The 27610-nt window shown below is 36.2% G+C and overlaps 1 protein-coding gene across 1 annotated transcript; it reads left to right on the plus strand.

Annotated features, from left to right (window-relative positions):
• The first annotated feature begins 2423 nt into the window (after window positions 1-2423).
• On the plus strand, window positions 2424-26469 carry LOC139967066 (alpha-1,3-mannosyl-glycoprotein 2-beta-N-acetylglucosaminyltransferase-like). Its single transcript, XM_071970748.1, has 12 exons — window positions 2424-2655; window positions 5971-6201; window positions 8786-8906; window positions 9924-10137; window positions 11404-11512; window positions 13032-13173; window positions 14257-14388; window positions 14502-14592; window positions 18013-18117; window positions 18627-18717; window positions 22093-22263; window positions 23807-26469. The coding sequence occupies exons 2-12, from the start codon at window positions 6091-6093 to the stop codon at window positions 23918-23920; spliced, it is 1401 nt and encodes a 466-aa protein (XP_071826849.1). The 5' UTR covers window positions 2424-2655; window positions 5971-6090; the 3' UTR covers window positions 23921-26469.
• The last annotated feature ends 1141 nt before the right edge of the window (window positions 26470-27610 follow it).

Below are 27610 nucleotides of genomic sequence, written 5' to 3' on the forward strand. Positions count from 1 at the left end.
TTTGCATTTCCAGGTGGCCTCAGATGCAATTTGGCGCAATATAGCACGCTTCAACACCCACTCACCCATTTTGTAAATAATTTTGCATTTTCACATGGCCTTAGATGCAATTTGGTGCTCCAAATGAGATTTTTTCTCATTTGGAAATGAAAAAGGGGTTTTCTGACTTGCGAAGCGGGGGGGGGGGGGGGCAGAATGATACTTCCGCCCCTCCATATTTTTCACTGGGGGTCGGTTCAACCTTTAAATAATGTCTCACCATGGAAGTAACACCAAAGACAATATTTCTTCGAGAACTATCACTCTCATCAAAACTGTAACGGTCACGTGCGTACCTTTGGGAATAGCGCCCGGTTTCAATTGGTAGTAATATCGACATTCAATAATTTTGATATCGAAATGTGAGGGGTCCCTAAATGTAGCAGAGGAGGCCACTGTCGCTGCCAGGCCTGGAAGCCACCTGCCAGATCGCTGGAGATGGCACTTGCCAGGCTGGATAGCAGCCATCTAGTTACGTGATTTCGGAAAAAAATACAAATTCGTCACTCAGGAAGTCTGCAATAAAGTTCATGCGGTTTGCGGTATGGGCCTATAGGAACGATGTCCCAAAATATCCCCAGACATATAAGCGAAGGAAGCTATCCGTTCTGGGAGTCATACCACAAAATGGTGCATTTCCTCATACGTCATTATTAATAATTTAAATAACTAACTTATTAGGCACAGTATAGATCCGAGTTCGTATAGTGAGCTTAGCGCAAATTTGGCCTAAAGTCGTCATACGCCATGCATGTTTAACCACCAATGACTTGTAATGCCACCCGTGACACACTTCCATGGGATTGTGTCAGTTTAAATGTTTTGCTAGGTCTACGACAATACATTTCTATGAAATTTGAAACAAAGATGGCAAGACAAACCACTTTAATTATATTTTCAGGACTTCACACTTGCGCATGAACTTCATGAACTTCTAATATTCGATGATATGAATACTGAGATGTGTAAGCCCTAACCAAATAGAGCCACGACACTTTCAAAATGTGTGGGGACATTTGATAGTTTGTCCCCCACCCATCGAAATGTGGAGGACGTGTCCCCCGCCACCCCCCCCCCGGATTGACGCCCATACTGGAAGCCCGTCCTTAGTCCGACTCGGTCAATACTTGCATGAATATGCTGTAGAGTTGGTTCAAATAATGCTCCTTATGCATACGGGTATCACATGGAGGATTCATCCGAAGATAATCAAAGATCTCGAGATAACAACTCCGAGATCAAAAGTATCTCGAGATAATTCACCAAAGAAGTAACTTTAACATGTCAATTTCGGGGATTCATATGCATTAGGCCAACGTAGAGCGAGTCAAACGTATAGTTTGTGAATGGAAACTATTGTTAAATGTTTTCTAAGCTATGTCAGCAGTTTTCTACAAAGTGTTATTAATGATAATTGCCCACGTACATTTCAACGAAATGCAGGAAATTGTCAAAAATGTTTAACTGTTTCATTGAGGCAATTTTACTGTTTACATATAAAGGTCTTAACATTTTGACGGCACCCTAGCGCCGTCCATTTGAGCGCGCCGTCAATATGTGAAGACACTTCTCTGCAAGTTTTGCTGCAATTTATCATTTTTCTGCTGTCACTGTTGAATTAACAACATTAATTAGAGATCAATGAATCATTTTTCTGCAAATTAGCTCAATTGTTGACATGTTATTTATAATAATTTGCAGCTCAATGTCCAATCCTTGGAATTTGTCATATACTGTTGCAAATTGTATATGTTAACTGAAAATGAGTTCATTTTGTTGAAAATAGTTACTATATTTACGGAAAGATCCTCAAATTTGACGGTACGTTGAGTTGACGGTTGTGTAGTGAAACATGTAATGATTTTATCAATTTGTTGCAAATTATTAACATAACGTGATCAATTAGTCATTTGTTGAAAACGTTCACTTACATATAGTTCTTAACATCAACGCTTCCGTACTAAACAGAAATTCAAATAATAGACCTCTTTCCCTCCCCCAACCCCTAATCCCAAACCTATGAAAAAGTACATTTACGGAATATCTTCATATGATGAATAAAATTGGTTTCTGTGAGATTCTCGTGATCTCATTGGAGAGTTCTGTCACATGACAATCCATGACGCTCTTGATTGGGTGAAACTTTCATATGTAAAACAACATATGAAAAGCGACATATTAATAAGTGCGTATCCGTTTAATTACGAGCTTCGAACAATATCTACACTCTTCTAACTTATTGGAGCCGTGGTTTGTAACCACGAGACTGTTATTTCTGATAATTCTGATAATTTCTGTTTATGACTGATTTCATGACTTGTCATGTTATGCGTCCCATACACGTAAAGACTTTTCCCCAAGCATCATTATTAAATTTCCATTACAGAATTTGTATGTGACCAGCTAGCTAGCTACGTACCAGCCACTGATCTACACTCAGTGGTACCAGCAGCATTGTAGAGTGTAGACACTTCAGTGCTAGTGATACAACAAACAATACTGTTACTATTGTTAGTGTTAGCCGAGTTACTGGACGGCGAGGTTTTCGTGCAATTTATAGTACTACATGTATAGGAAAAGTGAGGTGGAATGCACACGTTGCTTGGCGTCGCTTATGTAAGTAAGGCTTGGGAATGTAACTGACATGAAAAATTCATAATCATAATTCATATATATATTATTAACGCCGATGAGAATCTCGCACCGTATCCACAGCATAGGTTAATGGGTTCTGCGAGACGAAATAAAACGTCACTCAAATTGTAGCTACGTAACCATAGTGTAGGTCAGGTCAATGAATCACTGCTCGTAAGAAATATAATGTGTGCAGTTTGCACACACACACACACACAAATATAAAAGAAAAAGAATAATATAAGTCTTATTGTTCACTGATTATTGGTCTAATGTCTGACTGTTCAATGGAAGGCCTAGCACAAGTAGGAGTGTAAAAAGTGATGGATAACATTGAGTGTGTCTATTTATGTATTTATAGTAAGCATGGCCATGGATTACAACATTTATGTAGGAATTGTTGCAATCTATGATACGAAGATAGAAACAACCAATGATGTAAATACAGGTCCAAATAAATAGGGAAATTACAGGTCAGAAGCAGCGTTCGATTTAGTTGGTATCGCATCCCAACATGTGACATACTTCTCTGTACTTGCATTGCAGTTCTCAATATGTAACGTATCTAGCGTAAAACTGCGATGTGGTATATTCGACAATTATGGTAACACACAGTGAGGATCTGCTGGCAATAGGCAATATTCTCTGCAATAAAGTTTGAGAAGTAAACAAACCGCGGGCTGCAATATGATTTATTCATATTTGCATTAAAACCAGACATCACTAAATTGTTGCAAAGCAGTGTTGGACAGGTGGCGTTACATTATAATAACAATGTTCTTTCTGCACCGGACTGGCGTAATTATTCAGCTAGGAACTGCGAGTCATGCACTTCATGCTGCAAGCTACGGTACGTTGCTCTAACTAGCTTTCCACAATTCCCACATGTGGCAACGAACTCCGCACTTGTGTGTCGTGTCTATGTTCATAGTAGCGTTTGTATGTTTAAATGCATGCATAAATTAATAGATAGATCTTAACGACACGAGAACACTACCCCCCGACCACCCAAATGCCTAGTACTCGCTCTAATTTAAGAAACCCTGTCGTAAGTTACCATTAATAATTACAATGCAATTAAGTTGAAAGAATTTTCCTTAAATTTCTCCAACCTCTATGGGCAAGTCGGCACAACCCCAACTGGTTCTGATCTCTCCCCATTACAGTATATAAACAACTTTTCACGCAATGAAGATTGAGCAAATAATCAAGCTTCAATTGCTACTTTTGATGACAAATGAAGTAGTTAACAGTTGAACGTTGTAGGTTTTAAAAAAAGTTATAACTGAAGCATGTGGTCAAAGGGATCTCAAAATCTTATGCATGTTTGCAATGAAGAAATTACTGTGGTATGAATGCACATTTCACTAGCAACTCTCAATGCACGGAAAGGACACACATACTGTGAGATGAAAAATACTTTTGAGTATCAGAGATGTTATCTTCCCATTAAAATTCATAACTTGTCTCAACTCCTAACATTTTGTGATCGAAACAATGTTTCAAATTTATCTGAGAGTCCTAGTAACAATTCAACAGTAACTTTGAATCATTATTGCCCTTCTAGTCAAAACTTTTCACAACAAGGCCTAAAGGTATGGTATTTGAGTGCACACATAAATGCCTATAGCACAAACTTTGATCTCTCTACACAACGGAAAGTAACTTTGCAAGAAGCTGTTGTTAAACAATATACTTTGTACACCACAGGTGCAAGAATTTTTCCAGACAATGGGTAAGGGACTATTAGCCAATCAATGACAGGAAATTTGTAAAAGCATCATTGACTATTTACTGCTTGAAAATCTGTCATGGAAATATTGTTAACTTCATACTGTGCACGGCTGATTGTTATGATTTCAAAGTCTAAGAAATAAAATCACGGTAGGATTGGAAACATTTTTAGTTCTTTTGAGAAGGTGTGGGGTTTTTTTTGGAAAAGAAAGATGTTCATTCCAAAATGTGTTTTGTTTTGTATTGCACATGACTAGTTGTGACTGTGTGTGTAACTGGGGTTTGTTAACAGTCGAAAAATGTGCAATTCTATTGCCAGGGAAAAATTGCTACAAAAAGTTGGTCAATTGCTAGACAAAACCAATTACATGTAGCATCACTTCTACCCCCCAAAATACACTAAATCAAATGCTGGTCAGAGGGGGATTCATTTATGGACATTTTAAATGATTTGACTTGCAAAGTTTGAACATAGGCCTTGGTCTCTAATGCAATTTTTATGTCTGAGGAGAAACCTCCTGATGACCTTAACTGTAACAGACCCAACATGTTTTGTTCTCTATCAGAGTATGAGTTGTTATAACTGTTTGTAAAGCCTTGTGCATAAGTAACCTTGCTTTCTTTCAGATAACATAATGTACTGTAACACCACCAATGTCTGAGGTGTCTAATCAGAAGCTTTTGGGTCGAAAGGAGGGAACAGTGAGGGGGAAAGAGGGAAGCTTATTATACAGAAAACACTAAAGACAAAACATTAAAGAGAAAATTGTAAAGTTTCATGATAATATAATTAAGTATCTCTAGTTTGGAATGCATTACTACATGCTTAAAATTTGGAGATCCTTTTAAGGTATCTCCAGATAGGAAACTTTAGTGGCTCTCATAGTTTGTTATGTTTAGTTTCCTCTGGCTGCAGTTTTAATGTGAAGTACATATTAAAGAGTGCAAAACAAAACATTTCCAATTTTCATCTTTGGCCAAGATGGTAAAATTTGTGCAAAATGTTAACTTCAGATTTTATCATAATGCACATTTTTATAGTACATCTTGTCATAACAGTAATTTTCATAGTTTTGATGAGAAGCACTATCAAAGTGTACTAGACAAAATGTTTGCAGCTTTCATGTTTTGTCAAGATGGTAGCAGCCTGCAGGTGTGCAAAGTGGTGCTAAGGCCCAGATTTGTACCGTATTGCAACGTGTTAGTCATCAATTTGATGTACTTCTACCCTAGAAGTACATCTTAGATTGACAAATCTTACACTGAGTAACACTTAGTAGGTTTTGGTTATCTTGTTGACCAAAAAGCAAAATGTTGTTTAACATGAAAAGCATAAATTAATGACTGCCAAGTTCCTTTTTACTGTAGCACATAAGGTAACAGGTTCACTTCATTAATTTCTTATACATATACATTTCCAGTTTACCTAGCATACTAAACTTGTGAACAGTTAAATCTTTTGTTTAGTTGCTTTGTTAGTATGATATTGACAGTGAAATTGATCATATAGTCTTGTTTTAATTAAATCTAATATTATGATATCGTTTGAATTTATTTCTGTAGTTTTGATTCCGCATACCTACACACCTGTGAACTTGACAGTCCTGGCAACCTTCCATCGTGGTAGACATTTTGTGCCTTCCAACGTTACATAATTGCTGTCATATATTCTGGAAGGAGGTCATGATGAGGTTACGATCAACTACAATTATTATCTTCATGATACTGCTTTTCATCTTATGGAATATCACCATCTACCTCTGGCTTGGACATAATCAACAGGAAGATTTTGAGGTACATAAAGTATGCACTTAGAATTCATTATACAAGCTGCTTGTAACAATGGGATTCATAGAGTTGACATACACTAAGAGCGTGCTACAATAAGCACTTAAAATTCATTACACAACCTGCTTGTAACATGCATAGAGTTGACATACACTAAGAGTGTGCTACAATAAGCACTTAGAATTCATTACACAACCTGCTTGTAACATGCATAGAGTTGACATGTACACTAAGAGTGTGCTGTAATAAGCACTTAGAACTCATTACACAACCTGCTTGTAACATGCATAGAGTTGACATACACTAAGAGTGTGCTACAATAAGCACTTAGAATTCATTACACAACCTGCTTGTAACATGCATAGAGTTGACATGTACGCTAAGAGTGTGCTGTAATATACTTAGAATTCATTACACAACCTGCTTGTAACATGCATAGAGTTGACATACACTAAGAGTGTGCTGTAATAAGCACTTAGAATTCATTACACAACCTGCTTGTAACATGCATAGAGTTGACATACACTAAGAGTGTGCTGTATTATGCACTTAGAATTTATTACACCTGCTTGTAACATGCATAGAGTTCACATACACTAAGAGTGTGCTGTAATAAGCACTTAGAATTCATTACACAACCTGCTTGTAACATGCATCGAGTTGACATACACTAAGAGTGTGCTGTAATAAGTGCTTAGAATTCATTACACAACCTGACTGTTTCATGCATAGAGTTGACATACACTAAAAGTGTGCTGTATTATGATCTTAGAATTCATTACACCTGCTTGTAACATGCATAGAGTTGACATACACTAAGAGTGTGCTGTATTATGCACTTAGAATTCATTACACCTGCTTGTAACATGCATAGAGTTGACATACACTTAGAGTGTGCTGTATTATGCACTTAGAATTCATTACACAACCTGCTTGTAACATGCATAGAGTTGACATACACTAAGAGTGTGCTGTAATAAGTGCTTAGAATTCATTACACAACCTGACTGTTACATGCATAGAGTTGACATACACTAAGAGTGTGCTGTAATAAGTGCTTAGAATTCATTACACAACCTGCTTGTAACATGCATCGAGTTGACATACACTTAGAGTGTGCTGTATTATGCACTTAGAATTCATTACACAACCTGCTTGTAACATGCATAGAGTTGACATACACTTAGAGCACTTGTGCTGTATTATGCACTTAGAATTCATTACACAATCTGCTTGTAACATGCATAGAGTTGACATACACTTAGAGCACTTGTGCTGTATTATGCACTTAGAATTCATTACACAATCTGCTTGTAACATGCGTAGAGTTGACATACACTAAGAGTGTGCTGTAATAAGTGCTTAGAATTCATTACACAACCTGACTGTTTCATGCATAGAGTTGACATACACTAAAAGTGTGCTGTATTATGCACTAAGAATTTATTACACCTGCTTGTAACATGCATAGAGTTCACATACACTAAGAGTGTGCTGTAATAAGCACTTAGAATTCATTACACAACCTGCTTGTAACATGCATCGAGTTGACATACACTAAGAGTGTGCTGTAATAAGTGCTTAGAATTCATTACACAACCTGACTGTTTCATGCATAGAGTTGACATACACTAAAAGTGTGCTGTATTATGATCTTAGAATTCATTACACCTGCTTGTAACATGCATAGAGTTGACATACACTAAGAGTGTGCTGTATTATGCACTTAGAATTCATTACACCTGCTTGTAACATGCATAGAGTTGACATACACTTAGAGTGTGCTGTATTATGCACTTAGAATTCATTACACAACCTGCTTGTAACATGCATAGAGTTGACATACACTTAGAGCACTTGTGCTGTATTATGCACTTAGAATTCATTACACAATCTGCTTGTAACATGCGTAGAGTTGACATACACTAAGAGTGTGCTGTATTATGCACTTAGAATTCATTACACAACCTTCTTGTAACATTCATAGAGTTGACATACTGTACACTTAGAGTGTGCTGTATTATGCACTAAGAATTCATTACACAACCTGCTTGTAACATGCATAGAGTTGACATACACTAAGAGTGTGCTGTATTATGCACTTAGAATTCATTACACCTGCTTGTAACATGCATAGAGTTGACATACACTAAGAGTGTGCTGTAATAAGTGCTTAGAATTCATTACACAACCTGACTGTTACATGCATAGAGTTGACATACACTAAGAGTGTGCTGTATTATGCACTAAGAATTCATTACACAACCTGACTGTTACATGCATAGAGTTGACATACACTAAGAGTGTGCTGCAATTATTGCTTAGAATTCATTACACAACTTGCTTGTAACAACTGGATGCATAGAGTTGACATATACTATTGTAACAATTTTTCTATTTAGCAGATCTGCCAGTGAAGTACTTGTAAACAGTGTTCAAGTATTAGTATTATCTCTAATCTGTACAAGTATTAGTATAACCCTAATCTGTACAAGTATTAGTATTAACCCTAATCTGTACAAGTATTAGTATTAACCCTAATCTGTACAAGTATTAGTATTAACCCTAATCTGTTGGTCTTCATGCACAGATCTCTCCAGACTTGTCAGAAAGACTAGGTCGTTTACAAGCAAGACTGAAGGATCAGATGGAAACTAATCAACAACTTTTAGTTGAGATAGATAAACAGAAGCAGTTGATTCTCAGAAATAGTAAGTTCTAGTTTTGCAGTGTTTTTTTTTGGCAGAAGCAATGAACCTATTTAAATCATCTTTGTGTGTCTTTGCCCTCCTCCTATCCCCCAGGAAACTTGACAATTTAAAATGACCTACCTCAGAAAATCTTATACTCTTACTCTTATACTCTTTGACTTACAGATTTTTGCAAAATATAGTATTATGATTCCTTGAAAAAGGCAAATGGAATCTTTGTAATTATGCCTTGTGTATGTGTCTGTAGGCTTTTGTGATCCCCCTTGAACATACAAAACTTTAAAATGTGCAGCTTGGTTGAACTTTGGTATTAGATCCAAAATGGTAAGTACCAAAACCATAGTTAAAGGTGATGGAGGTCAAAGGTCATTTAAGGAAAATGTCATCCAAAATCTTCACATGTAATGCTTGGATGAATGCTACTTTGTATATAGGTATTCATGTAAGTGTTTTTAAGAATGCTTTTAGGCATTTTATTTTGATCAAAGGTCATCTGAACTGAGCAGAATAACTTGACTATATTTGTAAGATTTTCATACCTTGTACTTTGACCCACCTGAGAAAATACAGGAAACCTACTGCCCTTTGTGGATGTCATGAAAGATCAGTTAGGTCAAAGTTCAGAGTCTGAAACTTACATACACAATAGCTCAAAAAGGAAAGCTGGAAGGAACTTCATCTCTTTTATAAGGATCCACATTTGTAAATAAAATAAGGAAGTAAACGACTCTTGTCTTTCAATAAATTGGTGTTATTTGGTATCGCTTTCGTAACTTGTAACTTACAAATGCTCTGTGCATGAAAGGGTTTGTTAACAACATGCCTTACATAACTGCTACCTACAATACCTGACAGTACATGGAACTACTGTAAAATCAGAGCCATAAGCTTTGAGATTCTAAGATTTGAGATGCCACACATAAGAGAATAAACATCATTGCATATTAATCACAATATGACTCAATATGACTCAAGAGCTATCAAACTTGCTTTGTATTCTACCTTAATTCATTGTAGATAAGCTAACAGACGAGAGGGATCGCAGGAAGTTGCATGACAACCAAGAAGGGGAGGTCAAAGGTCTTGGAGACAAGTTACCACCTGAGAAGAGTCCTGTTCTACCAGTGGAAGACCTACCTCAAAATAGAAATCCTAAAGCTGTTATACCTGTTCTAGTTATTGCTTGTAATAGGCCCAGTGCAATCAAGAGAAGCTTGGAGACGCTTCTAAAGTAAGTATAAACATCTTTAATGTACAGAAAGCTGAGGTCTGATGCATCATGGGTAATGCATATATACATGATACATTTAAATAGAGAATGTTATAAGTGTTGTTATATACTGACTAACTCTATCTACCAAAAGATCATAGACAAGAAATTGTATAAAATGGTGGCAAAGACCTGTCAACCCCAATAAACATAAAAACTCAAGGTACCTGAAACCTGAAGATTTTACAAAATGATTAAAAGTAAACAAAACTCATTACTTAACATAGACACAAGATTCAGGATTATAAATTATTTGTAAAATATCCACAAATCCTTGTAATATGCTTTCCTTTGTTTTACTGGTTTATGATGTGAGATTTGGATATCAAATCATGAGACATACATATAACTGTGAGTCTCACGTTCAAACCCATGAAAGTTGGTAGGTGTGTGGTGGGTTAGGAGGATGTTGTCTGATAATTTTTTTTGAATCAACAAATTGCAGACCCAGAGACTTATATATACAGGGTAAAACAGCTGCGTATCCATGTCTAACTCACAGCTGCAAACAACTGAGATAATATATCCTTCCTGGATTCAGTTCTGTGCTTTTGTGTTTGTTTGGTTTAAATTCAGTTGACATTTTCAGACAACAATGTTAAGGTGGAAGGATAGACAGCTGAGATTGCTAGAATCATTTCTATGAATGCAGCTAAATGCTACTCCTCCAGAGATACCGCTGAATGTAGTTTATGTTTGGTCTAGGTGTTCTTATAATATTGATATTCTGTGAAGTGTGTACAAGATGGTTCTGTCTTTGGAGGTTTGGGATATATGGAACAGAGGCCCCATGAGATGTTAATCAGAGATTTGCTATAGCCCTGGTCACCTGACTGCAAAATAATTTGGTATTTAAATGAAACATTTGGGTTATTCTTCTTGCTCAAAACAGAGAGTTGACAAATGGTGGCTTGTGTTCACAGAGCTCTGGATATTAGTTTGCTGTGAACTAACAGTCAAGTTTGAATCCTTTGTACCCCACTGCAGAAGTCATCATGTAAAGGCACATTCCTGACTATAATAGGTTTAATAATGCAAACGCAGAAGACACAGTAAAGTTTGTGCGCTTTCTTATTTATGCGCCTGTTGTGGATGCTGGACTTGACTTTCTGTACACATTTAATGCTCTAGTTTAGTCAGAAATCTGCAGAAACTCTACCAGTTAGTGACACACACTCTCACTTGTTACATATGTACTTCTTAACATGGACTGTTCTACTTCCACAGAAATCGACCTTCTAAGGATCAGTTTCCAATAGTTGTTAGTCAGGATTGTGGACATGCTGAAACAGCCACAGTTATTGAACAGTTTGGAGATCAAATATCATTTATAAAGGTACAGTAGTGTGATTCAATTCATTGTACTTTGCTTTTGGTTACAATACTGAAGGCTCAGTAACCTGTGCGATCGTGATGGCGAGTGTGTGCATTCGTGTAAGTGATGGCCAGCATGATATCTCAAGAAGCAAAAGTTGCTACAATGTCATCCTTGGTAGGTAGATGCCTTATGATGTGCAAATGTGCCCCCATGTTTGTGGTTCCCATCTCATACATATTGTTGAGTGGGTGGAACTTAATGTAAAATTCTTAAACTGTCAATATCTCTTCAACCATACGTTCATACTTGGTATGGTGATGTCAGTTGATGATAGGTACGTGGTCATTTCATCAAGATATCTTCAAGACCAACAAGTTGAATCAATGTTATACAGGGTAGGTAGATGCCCCATGATGTATAGATGTGCCATATCGTGTGGTTCCTATCTCATGAATATTAATGATTGGGCCAGGCTTAACATAAAATTCACAAATTGTCCATATCTCTATAAGAAAACGTCCGATTTAGTTCATACTAATATGGTTATGTAACTGCACTGTAAGTTTATGTTCTGTGCAACTACAACTTTGACCTCATAAATATTCATTGTTGGTTGGGCTTAATGGGAAACAGTCAAACCCAGCTTATAAACACAGTTTGTAACCTTGATTACCAAAACAAAGTTGGACGAACTTCTTACATGGTATGTGAATTCTATTTAGTGAGTACAAGAACCATATTGTTTTGGAAGCGATAATAGGTCGTTTGAGTCACCAAAAGTCAGAGTCTGAAAACAATGTTATTCAGTTACTTGAAGGTGAAGGCCTTTTAAGGTCACCACAGGTCAATGTCTCACACCTTGTAAACACAGTTTACTCCAAAGTAAATCTGATTTAAGTTTATGTTTCACCTTAGTGAGTACTATATAGAACTCCAGTGTTATTTATGGAGATTACATGTCATTTGCAGTAAAAACTTGAAAATGTTGTGTTCAATGTTACATTAAATGGTGTCTTGAAAATGTGGTAAACATTCACTATGACTGTGGTTAGGGTTACTGCAGGTAAAAGGCCATGTGTGAAGTCAACACAGTTCAAAATTTGACAACAGTATGTGAAGCAAGATAATTTCAAACAGAAATTTACTCAATGTAGGTCTGCTTATTTGAGTCAAGAAGCCTATCATGTGAGGTGCTGGTCAAAGGTCAAACCAAATATACAATTGCCTACCCCATGTAAATCAGGGGTCTGAAAGATACATGAGGTATACTTCAAACTGTTTATGTAGGTCCACATTAATTAGACCAAAGACAATCATCTTGAAGTTAACAACATTTATGAAACACCTTGTGTGAAATAATAACATTTAATGTTCAAGTATACAATTTGGTCCGGAAATACTTAGTTGGGAGCTTTCAAAGTGCCAAAGAGATATTAATATATTTTAGGTGAATTATCTTAATATCTTAATATGCTTAGCCAGTTAGCACTCTGTCTCTTCCTTCGTCTCATTCTTATTTTTTCCTTTTGGTCTGCAGCAACCAAATTTAGGCAAAATTCAAGACATTCCAAGTAACTTGAAGAAATTTGAAGGATACTACAAAATTTCTAGACATTATAAATGGGCATTGGGTCAGGTGTTTAATGTCTTAAACTATGACTCGGTGCTGGTTGTAGAAGGTAAGCACTGAGTTTATATGAAAGAGAGATGAATACTGGTGAAACTAACGCTGTTCTGTTTCATGGTGGTCTTTATTAATTCTATAATTCTGTCCGACATTAAATGTCAGTTATCCCCTCTAAATGTTACAGTAATGGAATTAATTGATTTGGTATTGGGATGGGTAAAACTGTATAGTATCTAATTCTTTACATGTATGCATGTGATAAACACATCTTCAAGTATTCTGTTTAGGAGGGACACAGGGCACTGTTCTCACAGTGTGGAATTCTTTTCTCTATATGATTCTCCACATTGTATGTAAGGTTGACCTTACTTGAAACTATGTGTCAAATGGAAATACTGAATATTGTGTCATATATGTGTGAGGAAGTCGGCATACCATCTTTATAGTGTCTGATAGTATCAAATTGATATGCAAATAAACATGTGAGGTACATCACTTAAAGCGACTGGACTACATAGTCTAGTACACAGAGCATTAGGTCAGTATCTCAGATACAACACTCAACTCAATGGTAAATCATTCTTTGGCCTCAGTTGTTTGTAATGTATTACACATTTGTCAAGGACAATTATTGGAGTTAAATGTCATCCAAGGGCGCTCTCTTGTTTATATGTAGTTAAAAGAATATGTTTTTGACTGAGTTATCAGGATATGTAAAACCAATGGATTAACATTGACATCTAGGCCTGCACTGCATCTTCAAATTAAGTTTGAAGGAGCATTCGATAGATTTAGTATAGTTTAAAAGTGGATATCTTGAAAAACGGAATAGTTATAGAAACTTTACTTGCACCTAACATTATTCCTAAAGTCATGCTAATAGTGTTAAAATAAGATGTCTCAAAACACAGTTCATCCTTATAGGTGTCTTGCACCAGTACATGGAAGTTTTATCAACTTGTAACAGCCTTGTCATTTTTAAATTCTGGTTAAGATTAAAACCCCATGACATATTTTGGTGCGGGTTGGTAATTGTTATCTTTAATGATCTATATAAGTTTTGTTCTAGACTTGTTAATTATTTCTTTCTCCAAAACGTTACAATTGTTTGCACCTCATTGTTTTCATGTCGTAGATGACCTTGACGTAGCTGTGGACTTTTTCCAGTATTTTGCAGCAACTCACCATCTCCTACTTGAGGATGATTCGTTATGGTGTGTGTCTGCATGGAATGATAACGGCAAGAGTGATAAAGTAAAAGACCCAGGTTTGTATCTAGCTAGTTTATTCATCAAAGCAGGCAATTTGAAGCATTTAAAGGCAAAAGTTATGTGCAATACTAGGCGATTGATTGTCTTTCTTACCTTTTCTTTTGAAAAGAAATGCTTTACAGAAGTGACTTTTTCCCTGGTTTGGGCTGGATGATGACAAAGAAAGTTTGGCAAGAACTGGAATCAAAATGGCCGACAGGGTGAATATCATATTCCCTTTTAGTTTTACCCTCAAAAACCTCTATGGTAATGTTTTTCACAAAAGTGCTGAAAAAGTTGTTGCTTGCTTTTAATCACCTTCTCTTCGTCTCCATGGTTTGTGCAGTCACCCTGGCATGTGTGTGTTTGTATGTGTGCATGTGAGAGAGTGTGTGTCTCCATGGTTTATGCAGTCACCCTGGCATGTGTGTGTTTGTATGTGTGCATGTGAGAAAGTGTGTGTCTCCATGGTTTATGCAGTCACCCTGGCATGTGTGTGTTTGTATGTGTGCATGTGAGAAAGTGTGTGTCTCCATGGTTTATGCAGTCACCCTGGCATGTGTGTGTTTGAACCAATGTCATGCTTGGTATGTTGATATTCCATATTGACAAAAAAAAAATGCTAATAGGTATGAGTTCATTTGTGGTTGCTAGAGGTCAAAACATGAACATTTTGTAAATATAATATCTCAAGAAACTTTTAATGAATGCCACAAGAAAGGAAACTGGGTTGTATCTCATATCTAGTGTGTGGATGCCTCAAGTTGTGTAAATGAACCCTATTGTTTTCAATTGAGGTTAAAAGATCATTTTGAGGTTACTAGAGGTCAAAATTTGGAAACGTTGGGAACATTATGTCTCAAATTGGGCAATTTGAACCCTCAATATTATACTTCAAGTGAGAATATTTCCTAACAAAAACCAAACCCTTGTTGTTAGTAGTGGATTTCAATGATCATTCTATGTCAGGGAAACAGAATAATCTTTGGAACCTTGCAATCATGATATGTCAAAAAGGGAATCTTTAAGATGCAGCTAATCGCATCATCGAAACTCCAATGAATATTTGGTAAATCCAAACTTTGGTAAAGGCAATGTAGTAATATAGTTTGCTTGTAGTACTATGGTTTGCTTGCAGTAATATTGTTTGCTTGTAGCAATGTAGCAATATTGTTTGCTTGTAGCAATGTAGTAATATGGTTTGATTGTAGCAATGTAGTAATATAGTTTGCTTGTAGTAATATGGTTTGCTAGTAGTAATATAGTTTGCTTGTAGTAAAAATATGGTTTGCGTGTAGCAATGTAGTAATATAGTTTGCTTGTAGTAATATAGATTGCTTGTAGTAATATAGTTTGCTTGTAGTAATATGGTTTGCTTGTAGCAATATAGTAATATGGTTTGCATGTAGCAATGTAGTAATATAGTTTGCTTGTAGTAATATAGATTGCTTGTAGTAATATAGTTTGCTTGTAGTAATATAGATTGCTTGTAGTAATATGGTTTGCTTGTAGTAATATAGTTTGCTTGTAGTAATAATTTGGTTTGCTTGTAGTAATATAGATTGCTTGTAGTAATATGGTTTGCTTGTAGTAATATAGTTTGCTTGTAGTAATAATTTGGTTTGCTTGTAGCAATGTAGTAATATTGTTTGCTTGTAGCAATATAGTTTGCTTGTAGTAATATGGATTGCTTGTAGTAATATTGTTTGCTTGTAGCAATGTAGTAATATTGTTTGCTTGTAGCAATGTAGTAATATTGTTTGCTTGTAGCAATATAGTTTGCTTGTAGTAATATAGTTTGCTTGTAGTAGTATAGATTGCTTGTAGTAATATGGTTTGCTTGTAGTAATATAGTTTGCTTGTAGTAATAATTTGGTTTGCTTGTAGCAATGTAGTAATATTGTTTGCTTGTAGCAATATAGTTTGCTTGTAGTAATATGGTTTGCTAGTAGTAATATAGTTTGCTTGTAGTAAAAATATGGTTTGCTTGTGGCAATGTAGTAATATGGTTTGCGTGTAGCAATGTAGTAATATAGTTTGCTTGTAGTAATATAGATTGCTTGTAGTAATATAGATTGCTTGTAGTAATATAGATTGCTTGTAGTAATATAGATTGCTTGTAGTAATATGGTTTGCTTGTAGTAATATAGTTTGCTTGTAGTAATAATTTGGTTTGCTTGTAGCAATGTAGTAATATTGTTTGCTTGTAGCAATATAGTTTGCTTGTAGTAATATGGTTTGCTTGTAGTAATATTGTTTGCTTGTAGCAATGTAGTAATATTGTTTGCTTGTAGCAATGTAGTAATATGGTTTGCTTGTAGTAATATGGTTTGCTTGTAGTAATATTGTTTGCTTGAAGTAATATGGTTTGCTTGTAATATTGTTTGCTAGTAGTAATATAGTTTGCTTGTAGTAATAATATGGTTTGCTTGTAGCAATGTAGTAATATTGTTTGCTTGTAGCAATGTAGTAATATGGTTTGCTTGTAGCAATGTAGTAATATAGTTTGCTTGTAGTAATATGGTTTGCTTGTAGTAATATTGTTTGCTAGTAGTAATATAGTTTGCTTATAGTAATAATATGGTTTGCTTGTAGCAATGTAGTAATATGGTTTGCTTGTAGCAATGTAGTAATATGGTTTGATTGTAGCAATGTAGTAATATGGTTTGCTTGTAGTAATATGGTTCGCTTGTAGTAATATGGTTTGCTTGTAGCAATGTAGTAATATTGTTTGCTTATGCCTCTGCCTCTGTTTTTGGATTATTCCATTTTTCTGAATCATTACCAGCGACTCTGAAAGAGTTTGTGACCTTTTCAGTTTGTCCAACGTATCTAGAAGTCAATTTAATAAACTGATGATTTTGGAAGCAAAATTCTTGATGGTTTGATAAGTGACATTGTGTGTACTCACATTCTTGATGGTTTGATAAGTGACATTGTGTGTACTCACATTCTTGATGGTTTGATAAGTGACAGTGTTTGTAATCACATTCTTGATGGTTTGATAAGTGACAGCGTGTGTAATCATATTCTTGATGGTTTGATAAGTGACATTGTGTGTACTCACATTCTTGATGGTTTGATAAGTGACATTGTGTGTACTCACATTCTTGATGGTTTGATAAATGACAGTGTTTGTACTCACATTCTTGATGGTTTGATAAGTGACAGCGTGTGTAATCATATTCTTGAAAATAAAAGAAAAGTATTTAACTATTCTGAGAAAGGAGGAACTTTTGTCAATGCTTATTTGTTTAGGACTGTTAGTTGAAGTAAGGAAAGAAAGTGAAAGATCTGAAAATAAAATAAATATGTGATCTATTATATTATATATTTTTTTCAAAGATCAGGACTAATAAACATAGAGTACACCATGTATGTGGAATCAAATGGAAGCATTTATTATCTGTTAGTTAACCTTCAAGTGATGGAAAAATCTAGTTGGGTGACTTTATTAGTTGTAATTTTGATTAACTCATGTGAGGTTTAGTAAAGTAGTGAGAAGTATGGGGACTAGACACAACATACAGCCTATGCCTTTTTAAATAACTTTCATTTCACCCGATAGAGTAAATTCCTTTGTTTCTAAAAGTTCTACACTGGCAGATGGATTTTTAGTTGTTGGTATTTTGCTTTCGCAGTTTTTGGGATGACTGGATGCGTCATCCTGATCAGAGGAAGGACAGAGCTTGCATCAGACCTGAAATATCTCGGACAGATACATTCGGCAAAGAAGGAGTCAGCAAGTGAGTCAAGTAGTTTATGTTTGTGAAATTTCTGAAGATATCTTCTGTGGACAGTACCCTCAATGAAGCCTGGTAAACATGATAACTTAAAATGTAAATCTTGTTGACTTCACACATAGTAGTCAGATTCACAGCAGTGAGTATAAGAATCATTCTGTTTTACTGGATGGTCAGAGGTCATTTGAAGTCAAACCTAAAGTGAATCATGAATGAAGCTGGTGGTTGCTATGTAGATCTGCAGTAGTGCAGGAACCTTGCTGATCAATTGAAGTGAATAATGGTCAATTCTTCAACATATTGTGTGGAGTGTTACTGTTGAATTTTCTTATGTAGAATGTGGCAAGGATCCAATAAGCCAATTGCCTTTCTGTCTGTTGTATGCCTAGTGATATCTGTGATATCATATTTGTGATATCATATTTGTGATATCATATTTGTGATATCATATTTATTTCAGTGATGTGATATATCTGTTTTCATTTTATTTTTGCCTTTGTTTCCATTTGCAGGGGACAGTACTTTGACCAACATCTAAAGTACATCAGTTTAAATAAGGAATTTATAGATTTTACAAAGAAAGATTTATCATATTTAAAAAAGGTAAGAATCCATTCCAACTATGTTCAGCTCCTGCCAGTAAGGCTAGTGAGCTGGTATCTGTTGTGATGGTTTGTGTGCAGTTGTATGTATTCTGACTGAGGACTTGAACAAAGGAAGTTTTCAAACGTTATTTCAAAAGAATCACCACATCCTCAGAACTATTTTATTGTCAAGGGGGTATTGTTCAGGTTGGGGTATTTGATTTGAACAGTGGCAGAACAAAGTGGTCCTTAGTCTGAATGTAAAACACACATTTATAGTACATTTTGTTTGGTTAAATATATATATATATAAATATATATATATATATATATATATATATATATATATATATATATATATATATATATATATATATATATATATATATGTATGTATATATATATATGTATGTATATATATATATATATATATATATATATATATATATATATATATATATATATATATATATATAGATATATGCCAATAGTTAAAGATCAACAGACCAGAAAAATTCCACTTCACAACAGGGTGTCGTCATTTGTTGGGACTCATAAGGAGAAGGTAGTAACAAACCCTAGACCTTTGTGACACAAGTCCGTACCACTAAGCCACAGTGATTCTACTGACCAGTGTGAATCACAGAAATTAATACTAAGAAGCCATATCGCACCTGCTGAGACCAATACGCTTCGCACCTATTTGAAGGTTGCTCACGCCCTCATGGTATACCCAAATCAATGGCTCACACAAAAGGTGCCTACATTAGAGCAACAAGGTTTCGACGAAATCCTGATCTTATTGTCAAAAAACCTTTCATATATTGAAACACTTAGTGCACTACTGTAGATTAGCTCAAATTTTGTGAGAAAAAAATATACTAGTCAAAATGAATTACAACTCATTATTAAGCCGCTGCTTACACAGTTCTTACTTTTTATGAAAAAATCCTAGCATGTTCGCAAATGTATATTAGACCCTTAACTAGGTAAGGGGCTAATGCACAATGGTCCTAACAAACAAAGCCCAGCTGTCTATATTGTTCACCATTCTAATTTTGATTAGACCTCATTGTTGGAGAGATGGCTTTACGGAAATGTTTCAGGCCCTAGGGAGCAGGTACTCCAAGGTGAAGGGGCACCTACAATTTATGGAGGCGCTCGACTTATTAAAGGAGGGCCACTGTACTCATGTGCTGTATTTGTGGAGTTTTTGTTCACATGTTGGTTTAGACGAATTAGGGGGTGTGGTGAGAGAACACTAGTCTGAAGGTGAAGGGGGTATACCCCCTGGGCCCAGCCTGGCTACCGGACTATTCAAATGGAGCCATAGAGCCACCTTAGACAAATGCCCAGTGATTGAAAAATTAGGGGGTGGGGTGGGAGAAAACTAGTCTGAAGGTCGATGGGGTATAACCCCTGGGCCCAGCCTGGCTACCGGACTGCTGGAGAGGGGTTCATATTCAAATGGAGCCATAAAGCCATCTTACACAATAGCTCAGTGTATGATAGACTGATACACATTGCTAAGTAATGTTGAGTTAAAACATTTTCTTGAAATCTGAATCGCAGTGAATGATCTTCAAAAAGTTGCTGCAATTTTTAACTAAAAGACACCTGACAGTAATGAAATCAGGCGCGGCGGAACGTAAAAAATATTGGGGGGGGCTAATGTGTGGAGACTAAGCGGAGCGCCACCATCGGTTGGTGCAGAGCGTACAAGATAATTTTGGGTTTTATCAAACCCCCAGTCGGCCGGAAACGGCACGTCCCAAGTGTTTTATGCTGCGAATACCTAGCCCTTAAATATGGGTCCCAAGCCTGCAATTTCTCAGATTGCACGTAAAAGTCTGTAAAAACATTGTAATTTGTATATTCGATGGTGTTTTAAGAGAGTAGCTATTACTCGTAGTGTACTCGCAAAGACGTTTTTGAGTGTAGTAAGGGCAGTGGCGGAGCTAGGGGTATTGTTCAGGGGGGGTGGGCAAGAATGGTCTGTAGGGGCGCTTTCGACAGTATCTAAGCGGAGCGCCACCACAGGTTGGCGCGGAGCGTACAGAAAATTTCTGAGTAAAGATACTCCCTAGATTGCAGGAAATGACCCTTGCTAATTTGCAGATAAACAGAGAATAAATAGGTGTCTTCGCCATTTTGTCGGAAAATTACACCAACAGAATATGACAAATGTCAATAGGTATATGAGAGCGCAATAAAATAGTCAATAATCGCGAATAAGTAAAAAGTATTGAAAAGCTGAAAAGGGCGCCAGCAGTCCATTTGAGTCCGTCAGGGGGGGGGGGCATCCGCCCCTGACTGTATATATGAACGCTCCGCCACTAAGTAAGGGGATGTTGGAGAACTGGCTCAAATAAGGCAAGTCATTGGCCTAAGACGAAGTTGTGTTACGCTTACTGGTACTCACACTCACTGCTTCCACTTTTCACGGGGCGCGAAGACGCGGTTGGGGTGACAATGTGGTCTATAGCCAGGGGACGGGCCGAGGGTCCCCCAGCAATTACTAAAATTATAACACCTATATAGTATACGTGTGCATCGGACAGATCGACAAGTATGCATTGAAAAATGGGCAGATGCACGTTTCGGAGCCTTGGTAAATATTGGGGGGGCTTATCATGCATTTGCCCCCTCAACTTTTTCATTGGGGGGGCTGAGCCCCCCAAGCCCCCCCGGTTCCGCCGCCACTGAATGAAATGACCAAGATGCTATTATTGCTGTGTATAAGTTGATGATCAGGTGCTTGGAAAATAGGTCAACACGCAAAACAATTTTGGATAGAACTTCTTAAATTTCTTTGTACTTTTTGACTATTTCCAATGGACGTATCAGATTGTCCAAGCAGATACAGGTATATACATACTTGCAAAATAAAAGATGGAAAAAGAAATAGGTCTACATAACCTCTCTATAAATATCAAACTCTCATCCCCTCCCCACCCCCCAACCCCCTGTAAAGTGGTAACAGGCTCTTTTTTAATATGTCGCTTTACAATGATTGGCACGCTATTTCTAATTTTTTACAATGTGCATGCCTTATTTGAAGAATATTAAAGTAACAAAGCTCCCTCATAGATGTACAGTAGGCTTACAAACATGTATTGCAGCATTTATTAGTCTGTCATGGTACATTGTTGTCTACTTAATAATTAGTCTCTTCTTCTGTAATATTATATTGTTTTCATTTTGTAAATTAATCTCCAAGTTCTCTCAGATGTCTTCGGTAATGCACAGCTACTCACATGTGCATTCTTTAAGTTGTCATGAGTTATAATTTATTACTTCATAACCCACTATCTTTCGTTTATCTGTTAAGTCTTTCTTTGAAGAAATCTTGATATGGGCAGAGATTTGAGAACGTTTCATTTTCTTTTTGCAGAGTAATTACGACAAGTCATTTTTGGCAGAGGTATACTCCATTCCTGAGATAACATTATCAAAACTAAAGGAAGGCAGTGCAGAAGGGTTGAGCAATGTGAGACTGACATATACATCGCCACAAACTTTTAAAACATATGCAAATGCTCTCAAAGTAATGAATGATTTCAAGGTGAGTCAACCTCTTATTTCATGTTGAGATAATGATTCAGTATTCATGGTAATGATAATGATAAATCAATGATAATGATCCATGGTAATGATAATGATAAATCAATGATAATGATTCATGATTCATGGTAATGATAATGATAAATCAATGATAATGATTCATGATTCATGGTAATGATAATGATAAATCAATGATAATGATTCATGATTCATGGTAATGATAATGATAAATCAATGATAATGATTCCTGGTAATGATAATGATAAATCAATGATAATGATTCAAATTAATGATTCAATGATAATGATTCAACTTTTAGTTATGTGCATACATACATTTCTGTTTGTCATCTTCCAAGTAGTGAAACCCTACAGTGTTCAGTGCATCAGTTGTAAAACCCTGAAAAATCAAATTTCTAACCGATTATGTCTAGCATTATTTGCTCCTTGCATACTGATAATTTTAGTTTACAGGATTTCATCTTATGAACATGATGTGGATCGTTCAGTTTCCTACCGGTAAATGTAGTGTGACATTATAATGGTCCATACAAAACTGAAATGTAATTTTCATTGTGAACTGCAGTAACCTTGGTGTGTTGACATTCATTGTTCAGGCATTTTGTCATTTCATGTTAGATACACACAAATAGAATGTGTTCCTTCTTCAAATGTTGAAAGGTGTTCACTGCACAGCATGCTCTCACTGCATGATTTACTGCCCTCTTTACTTATCACAGTATTTAGATAACCTGCAACAATTCCCCCACCTATGAAATCAATTAGTTACATTCAACAACAGACTAACAGACTGAAGTTAATGTGAGTACCCTATGAACTTTGTTTGAGGATGCTAATGTTGGTTTTTATAGCTGTTCCTATCCTTCCTCAATACATTTTTTCCTCCCTGGAGTTGTCTTTGTCCTCATAAGATGTCAACAGTTTCCTGTACCACTATTTACCATTCAAATTTATATTCTCTGATCAGTAGAGAACATAGGAACAAAACATTAGCACTCTCAATAATGTCATAGGGTAATCATTTTTAACATCTGTCTGCCATTGAGTGTAACTAATTTATGTCATAGGTGGAGGAATTGTGACAGGTCATCAACATGACCTTGTTACTTTTCTCTGTGACATTAGTAAAATTGCTCCCTCCTGTTGATGTTCGGCAAGTTCCTTAAAAGGTGCTAGTGACCACTGGGAGGGCTATCGGTCTGTTTTATCTGGTTGCTGAATATTGACCAATTTGACCAGGTCAAATGTTTGAATAGCAGTTATTTGGAATGAGGCCGCCTAGGATCATTTTAGTCAAAGCAGAGCTGAACCCATAACCTTTACAATCATGATTTTCCAATTTTTATCTGAAAAACCAGCCAAATCTGTCTTTGTGTATATACAATGACAAATCTATCTGTCACTACTTCACTGTGAAGGAAAGGCTAGTGCTTTGGGTGGTTCCAAATTAATACAAATTTATGTTTAAGTGCCTGCTACTTTTCTTTTCTACATTAATTGTGTTTTGCTTGTTTTCCTCTTTAGTCTGGAGTACCAAGGACAGCATATTTAGGCATTGTTACCTTTTTTCATGAAAACCGCCGAGTTTATATCTCACCACCAAAGAATTGGAATGGCTATGATGTTTCGTGGAACTGATGAGAGTATCGTGCCTGATGATGACAGGAGTTGTGTGAGACAAAGGAACCTTGGTATAGTCTTTTAGTAAAGTTTTTCCTTGGTAAACACAAACAGTAATGTTATTTGTAGGGTATTGTCCCTAACAAACTAGAAATGTTAATATTATCAAGGATTTGTTGACTGATCTCTGCATAGTACACACATGCAATGTGAATACTTGAAACATTTTGTAAAATTGCTATATTAAACTTAGCTAGTGCAATCTTAACCTCAAATAATCTTGAAGTAATTGATGATTCTGTGAGGGATTTCAGTCATAAAAATATTATATTAAGTGACGACTTGGTATAACTTTTTTAGACACATCAGTACATGTTCTATAATATGTGCATGCACTTGTCATGGAGTTAGGAGGAAATATACAGGTAATGAATACTCTTTTATTTTAACTTAAACAGTTACTGTGGCAACATGCCTAACTGTTTAGTAATCTCAGTGGTAAATACCTATGCTAACAAGCCAAAATATAGCTTTCCACAATCTACACATATAAAAGTAGTTGATTGTCATTCTTGGTGGAGACCCCTTCATTCTTGGTGGAGACCCCTTCATTCTTGGTGGAGACCCCTTCATTCTTGGTGGAGACCCCTTCATTCTTGGTGGAGACCCCTTCATTCTTGGTGGAGACCCCTTCATTCTTGGTGGAGACCCCTTCCAGGAGATAATAAACAATGTTGTTCTTCTCTACCACCTAATAAGAATGAAAACACAAGCCATCACTTGCTGCCAAGGAAAGTTGCTCTTTCTTGATCAAAAACATGAAGCAATAGTTGAGACTAAAAATACTGCTTCTTTCACTTAGATATTTTGATATGGAAATAAAATAAAACTGTTAGCAAACTGCTTATCCACTGGAGAGCCTGTGTAAGAGAATGTGTAAAAGTAAGTTGGCCTGGAGTTTCGATCCTTGCAGGATCATCTTCAGAGGCTAAATAACAAGTAACAGTAACAGAAGGGACAAAACACACACAGAATACAGACAGGTTAATGAGCATGGTGAACACGAAGAGATAGATGTAAGGGGACTATTAGACAAGGGATGGTGAGAAGAAAGAAAGAAACCAACGGGGGAAGAGGAGAGGTAGGAGATAAACAGTGGAGGGACAAAGAGAGGATAAAGGGAAGGGGGTAGGGAATACATTGGAGAAGGACAAAGACAGAAAGGTGTGGAGAATAAAAGGGTGGAAGAGAGCTATGAGAAGAGGAGTGATGGGGGGGGGGGGACAAGGGGAGATGGAGGTGGGAGGACGGACAAAAGAAAAGTTAGTCATGTCCTTCCTGAATGTTGAGCCCATGAGGTTGAATGGTGCAAAGGCGTTGCATCCACAGCCTCTCTCTGCTGATTCATACTAGGTCAGGGCGGCAACCTAAGGATTCAATCCCCTGTAGGGACATGTCGTTAATGGAATGGTTGTGAAGGTTAAAGTGTTCTCCGACTGGGGTCTATATAGATATACATATTCTCTCTATGTAATTATGTGGAAATGTCAGAGAAGACACTTGATCTTTTACTACAAAATGATGTCAATTATATTGCTGTTGATCATTTTATGTTGTAATTTTGAAGTTTGGATATCATCGTTACCATAGATACCATAGTACCTATGATACCATAGTTTTGCTGCAGAAATATTTCCTCTCAGCACAAATGACTCACAATTCACCAGGAAGCCTCCAAAACATGCCACCTTAGGTAGTTCAACATGTTATATTCATGACAGTTGTAATCCACTTGTGCCCTGTTTTCAAATAATGTTTATTTTTCATATTAGAGCAGTTTGCAAGTCAGCAGTGTTGAGTTGTCTATTTGGACAGTGGTGTGCAGAGTTAAAGGAATAATGAATGCAGGGATCAAAGACAATTTATATTATTCAGTCACCTCCAAACTATCTAATAATTGATTTTTAAGTTAACCGCTTTCTGTTGGACTGAATTCGCTCGCTTTGAAAATTGAATAGAATATTAGAGAATTTTGAGGTGAGTGAATAATATAAATTGTCTTTGATCCCTGCCTTTGTTATACCTTAAACAGACATACTGCTACATCCATTATGAGTCAGTTCATGTTAATTTAATCCAGTGAAAAGAAATGGCAATCATTATTTTAATAACATATATGGTTAAATTACCATAATACAAATTTACATTTCACAAGGCTACCCAAAAATTGGAAATTGAAATGCAATATGCTGCAAAAGGTAGCAATGGGGTTATATTATTAGTAAACCTCAGTATTAATTTTATATCTTTTATTTCCATGAACTGTGTTGAAAGAAACACTGCTGTAAAGACAGGAGTGTTGCTGACTGAAGGAAGTCAAAGATAAATTTCATTAATCGGCCTGAGTTATACATGAGCAATTGCTGTTTAATAGTCCAGGAGCCCATGGCTTTCCTTGACAAGCAACAAAGAATGTAAATGTATGTGATAATAATGAGACTATCTGTTCCTAACACACTCTTTTCATTAATGTTGTAACAAAAAGCAATAAACAGCATCCAAATCAATTTAAATGTCAATTTCCCTTTTTGATTCCATGTAGAAGGCAAGACAGTATCTATCTGATAGTGATGGCATCTGTTTTGAACATCTGTATGTGTGTGTGTGTGTATGTGTGTATGTATGTGACACTCTCGGTTTGCAACATATGTAACTCAAAAAGTATATGATGGGTTAATTTTATGCTATTTTTATTCATCTTAGTGACTACAAGGGTCCTTTTGTTTTCATAGAGGTAAAAGAAGTCCAAAAACCTTGTAAACATTTTAACTCCAAAAGTAGAAGCTGGATGCACCTTATTGAGTACTAGAAGCCATAGGCGTAGGAGGCGGGGGGGCGGGGGGGGGTGGGGCTACAGCCCCAACCAAATATTTTTGTGAAAATTCTGGCAATATGCTGAGAATTTTTCAGGCACCTACTGAAAAAGAAAAAACTTGCAATGTGTTTTTCAATGGTTAAACTTATATTATTATTATCAATTTTATTGAAACAACTTCCCCAAAAATGATAACCCAATATGGAAGGGTAATAACATGGCAAATAATTGTATGTAATTGGCATGCGATGTAATAAACGATGAATGCCTATATGATATGCACATTAAGATGTTGATCGAAAAATGTTGGTTATATTTTTCGGGCAATTTGTTACAGCACCCCCAAATCAAATTGGGCTCATACGCCTATGCAAGAAGCCTATCGTTTTCTGCAGTTTAAGGTCATTTAATGTCATGAGATATCAAAGTCTGAAAACTTTATAAACTGTCTTAAAAAGGAAAGCTTGAATTTAGTTCATACTTAGTATGTTCATGCACCTTATTGAGTACAAGAACCCTATTGTTTTCTGCAGAGTTTAAAGGTCATTTGATGTCAACAGATATCAAAGTCTGAAAACTTGATGAACTCTCTAACTTAAGTGCAAAGTGTGAATTTAGTTCATACTTTTTATGTGGATGAAACCTATTGAAAGTCACGGATATATATTTCAGAAATAAAGTTCATCACTCGTAATAACTGAAAGCCTGGGACACCCAGCTGTAAGTCTTATGTGCCAAAATATCTTGAGGTGGAACAATATGACAGATCTAACACCTTCCTCCAATGTCTTTTAACTTTAAGTACCATTTATTTGACAAATGGCTTTTCTATA

The sequence above is a fragment of the Apostichopus japonicus genome, chromosome 4 (genome assembly GCF_037975245.1).
Source record: "Apostichopus japonicus isolate 1M-3 chromosome 4, ASM3797524v1, whole genome shotgun sequence".
NCBI classification, from domain to species: domain Eukaryota; kingdom Metazoa; phylum Echinodermata; class Holothuroidea; order Aspidochirotida; family Stichopodidae; genus Apostichopus; species Apostichopus japonicus.